This window comes from Mandrillus leucophaeus, unplaced genomic scaffold (genome assembly GCF_000951045.1).
Source record: "Mandrillus leucophaeus isolate KB7577 unplaced genomic scaffold, Mleu.le_1.0 Scaffold1250, whole genome shotgun sequence".
Lineage (NCBI taxonomy): Eukaryota > Metazoa > Chordata > Mammalia > Primates > Cercopithecidae > Mandrillus > Mandrillus leucophaeus.
This window is the reverse complement of record NW_012100877.1, coordinates 164,286-168,321: the sequence shown is the minus strand read 5'-3', so window position 1 is coordinate 168,321 and position 4,036 is coordinate 164,286. Positions and strand designations below refer to the sequence as shown.

Here is a 4,036-nt window from a genome sequence, read left to right as displayed (position 1 = left end):
AGACTTGTGGGTGAGGAAACTCATCCAGGTCTCATGGTTGGTAAGAAGTGGGGCTGACATTCGACCCAGGGCATTGGCCGCTCCTCAGAGAGAGGCTGGTCTGAGCCAGCTGGTGACAGAGGCACAGCCTGCAAAGCCCAGCTGCTCACCGCATCCATGAGGGTCAGCTGCTCTGCCAGCAGCCTGGGAGGGAAAGTCGTGATGTCAGGCAGCTCCTCAGGGGGTTGGTTCTTTACAGGACAGGGACAGGGGGACTCTGGGGCTGACTGTGACTCCAGCAATGTCCCTGGAGGGGGCCCTTCCCCTGGTGCTGGTCCTGGTGCTGAATGTAGATATCCTGGTGCACCCAGGGCTGCAGGTGATTCTGGCTCCAGAGCAGGCCCCAGGTCCGCCAGCAGTGGTGGTGCTGGCTCCAGGGCCAGCATTGTTAACGAGTGTTGCCTAGGAAGTGGAGCAGGATCTGGAAAAGGAGAAAAGGTCACAACACCAGTCACTTTTCACTGGGCTTTCCAAGCACAGAAATGACCGGATGGAATGTAAGGGAATTGTATCCCCAAACCACCACCCCCGGAAAGTCTTCCAGACTGCAAGCCACCTCACCATCTGACTTGGCCTTGTTGGGCTCCGGAAGCACCAACTGGCCTAGGACAAGTTCCTGGTGGTCCTCCACGCCCAATCCAGGCCTGGCGAAGTTCCTGAAGGCCAGCTTTATCCGGAAAGATGACCGTTGTGGGGGCTGATAGCAAACTGAAGTGTTTTCAAGGGGCCAGGTGAACAAAATGGAGGTGATGGTGCTGGTGATGGAGTGGACAGCTGAGTCAGAGGCCTGGCCTTCTCCCACACAACCCTCCAGGGCACCCTTGCATGGTTCTGGGTCCCTGGCCTCTTCCTGCCTGTGTAGAGGACAGCCCCACCCTACCCCAAGCCATCAGTGCTGGCCTGGAAGGGGCAGACCTGGCCACGCAGCAGGGCTGTACAGACCCTTGTGCACCCCGGTGTCCCACTGACATTCTCTTCCCAAAGGCCCTGGAGCACAGCTCTGTGCACCTGGACACTCAAGACTGCAGCTCCAGGCTGATTTGTGAGCAGGTTGCTCATCAAAGCTCCAGCTCTGGGTCTGCTGGTCCTAGGGCTAGGAGGATAGGGGCAGATGTAGAGTGGAGGAGGACAGGGAGAGATGGGAAGTCACAGTGCTTGGGATGGGTCTCTTGATGGCCAGCTGTGACCCCAGCCTCACCTCTACTTTGCGGGGAACCTAAGTCTCCATTTACAGAACTCACTATTTCCCTCTTGCAGGAGAAGTCTCCAGATGTCAGCCTTCTCATGGGAATTTTAAGAAGTATGAGCCCCAGGGCTCCTTGAGTCTCTCCCCAGTCAGAGTCTACATTTTTGCCCCATGTTTTGTGGGTGAAAAAGCCCTTCAGAATCCTAAATCCAGCCAGTTTATACTTGTTGCTGGACTCCATCATTCTAGTCAGAGTCTGGGAGGATGCCACCATACATAGAGAAGGCCATAAGTGTTTCACCTCTAACATTCTGTAGATATGACCTGTTCATTCTGTCAACTGTGAGTGCCTGACTCCTGAGTAGAATCGAGTCCCAGGGATTGTCATCTGCTTTATGAAATTATGCCAAGCCACAAGAAGAACATTGCACAAATCAGGTGTTTTGTATGTATGTGTTGAATGAGTGAACACCAACCATAGGAGAACGCCAGTGAGCCTCTCCAGATATCTGAGTGGGCCTGAGGCTCCTTTTTCAGCACCAAAGGACCCCTCTTCTGTCTGTGTGAAGAAGAAAGAGCAGCCAGAAGGAATCTCAGACATCATTTACCAATGCCATGGCAGACTTGCTCTCTATGAGCTTTTCCAAACAGAGAGGGATATGGGCCATTGATGCAGAATGCTGAGAGCTGCTTCTGTGCAGGGGAAAAGTAATAAACATAAATCACAGCACCCCCAGCAGATTTTCCGGAGTTTTAGGCTCTAAGGAACCATGTCTTAGATCGTTCAGTCCCTACAAGAACCCTGTGAGGTTCATCTTCTCACTACTCTGTGTTCCAGAGGAGCCACCTGAGGCTCTGAGAGCTGCATCTTCAAGACACAGCCGGTAGGGGACAGAGACACCTCCGTGCCTTGGAGGGGATGGACACTCACGTTCTAACCAGTAGTTCCAAAAAGTGTGGCACGGTGATAAAGTCCCAGGAGGGGCCCAGGCAGGTGGCATAGGAGGAGATGAGTTTAGTTAGCAAGGCTGGAACCAGGGAGTCCAACAGCGTCTCCCCTGTGCCGGGCTGGAAAGTTGACATCCTGCAGATCTCATTTCCATACTGTGGGGACAAGGAGGGACATGGGAGTCAATGGTAACACCATGAACCACCAGAGGATCGGGATCTGGAAGTCACACTAAGAAGTACCAACCCTTCAGGGACTTGTGTACGTGGAGAACCTGGGTGCCCATAGTGAAAAGGGTTCTAGGCTGTCAGAGTAAAATTGCATGTGAGGATGGAGAATGATAAAACGATTCATGCCTTCAAGGCATCTTCACAGTGTTTGTCGTCTGTGGGGCAATGGCATCGTGTATATCAACAGCCTGCATGAGGAGCATCATCCCTGCAAGTCCTCAAGGTCTGGGGAGGCCTCGTCCCCTCCTCATTTTAGCGACAGGGCACAGGACAATACGCTCTAGAAGAACACTGTGACTTAAAGGGACATGATTGTTTTTGTTGTTGCCTGAACGTGAGTCTGGAGAAACAGCTACGGCCATCCCAGCCCTAGGCCAGGGGAAAATGCCGAAAGACTCCAGCGTGGGAGGAAGCGCATCCCAAGGCCCAGGATCTGCCAGGCAACTCGGGGAAGAGAAACTGCAGGCAGGTATGGAACCCGTGAAAGGTTACGCAAATGTATGTTTGAAACTGGAAATGAAACAAGGTGATTTTCTTTGCCACACAGACGACAGATTGGCAAAAAGTTCAAAGAATGTTAGTATTCAGGGGAGGCTGTGTTCAGAGACGCAGCTACTTTCAGAGGCTGCTGGTGACCGTGTGAGCAGCTGGAGCCCTTTTGGAAAGTCAGCTGGCTAGAGCTGTTGAAACTTGCTATCTGCATATCCTTTCACCCAGATTTCCCTTTCCCGGGTGTCTGTCTTCCGCAAGGGATTTGTATATTTTATGGGTTGAATTGTGTCCCCTCCCCCAAATGTAACCGTTTCTATTTTCAACCCCAGAGACTCAGAATTTCACTGTTTTGACGCAGAGTTCTCCAAGAGGTAATTCAGGTGAAGTGAGTTCATTAGGGTGGCCCCTAATTTAATATGCCTGGAGTTCTTTAAGGAGAGGTGGTCAGCGCACAGAGACGTTGAAGAGAAGACCCTGTGCTGACCGAGATAGAAGTCAGCCATCTCCAAGGCAAGGAGAGAGGCCCAGACAAAGCACCCCAGGCTGACAGCTTGACATTGGAGTTCCAGTCTCCAGAATTGTGAGGAACCGAATTTCTGTGATTAAGCCTTTCAGTCTGTGTGGCATGTTATGGCAGCCCTGGCAAACTGCTCCAGCCTATTAGGACACACTTAGGATTATGCTCCCTGCAGAAAGGCTGCCTAGAAAGGGAATTTTATCACAACAGGCTCCACCAGCACTGAGAGGCTGACCCGCTGTGGAGCACAGCCTCCCTTAAGGAATATTACAGTGACATGCGAGGGTGCAGCTCCTGCGCGATGGGCCTGCAGGGATGAGTTCTGTGAGATGACACTTTAAAGACAGATGCATAGAGTAGCTTCACCTTCTTTTGTTGTAATCAATGATCCGCCCCCCCACTGCCCCCCTTGTTTGTGTAAAAGTGTTGGATTTTAAATCCTAGAGGTCTGGCAGGGCAGTGGAGCTGCCTGTTGCCAGAGATCCACTTAGGGTGGGGAGTTAAAATGATAACAATATGAGTGTGTTGCTATAGTGTTATCACTGTACTCAATTCTTGTGGCAACATGCTGAGATACTCCTGGCATAGCATAAAGTGAAAACAGATGGATTTTCTCTGATCTT

General features: G+C 51.6%; 1 protein-coding gene and 1 long non-coding RNA gene across 3 annotated transcripts in view; one reads left to right on the top strand and one right to left on the bottom strand.

The window, feature by feature from the left end:
• LOC105533470 overlaps positions 1-4,036 on the top strand; it is a 27,887-nt gene that overhangs the window by 18,365 nt on the left and 5,486 nt on the right. For both annotated transcript variants that reach the window (XR_001005121.1, XR_001005120.1), the window contains one exon: positions 2,744-2,873. This is a non-coding gene — a long non-coding RNA (uncharacterized LOC105533470). The remainder of the gene's footprint in view (positions 1-2,743; positions 2,874-4,036) is intronic.
• Positions 1-4,036, bottom strand: part of LOC105533469 (ral-GDS-related protein-like) — a 12,536-nt gene that overhangs the window by 7,463 nt on the left and 1,037 nt on the right. The window contains 3 exon segments of the mRNA XM_011971938.1: positions 150-460; positions 601-794; positions 2,157-2,329. Of these exon segments, the coding sequence (XP_011827328.1) occupies positions 150-460; positions 601-794; positions 2,157-2,329 (678 nt within the window).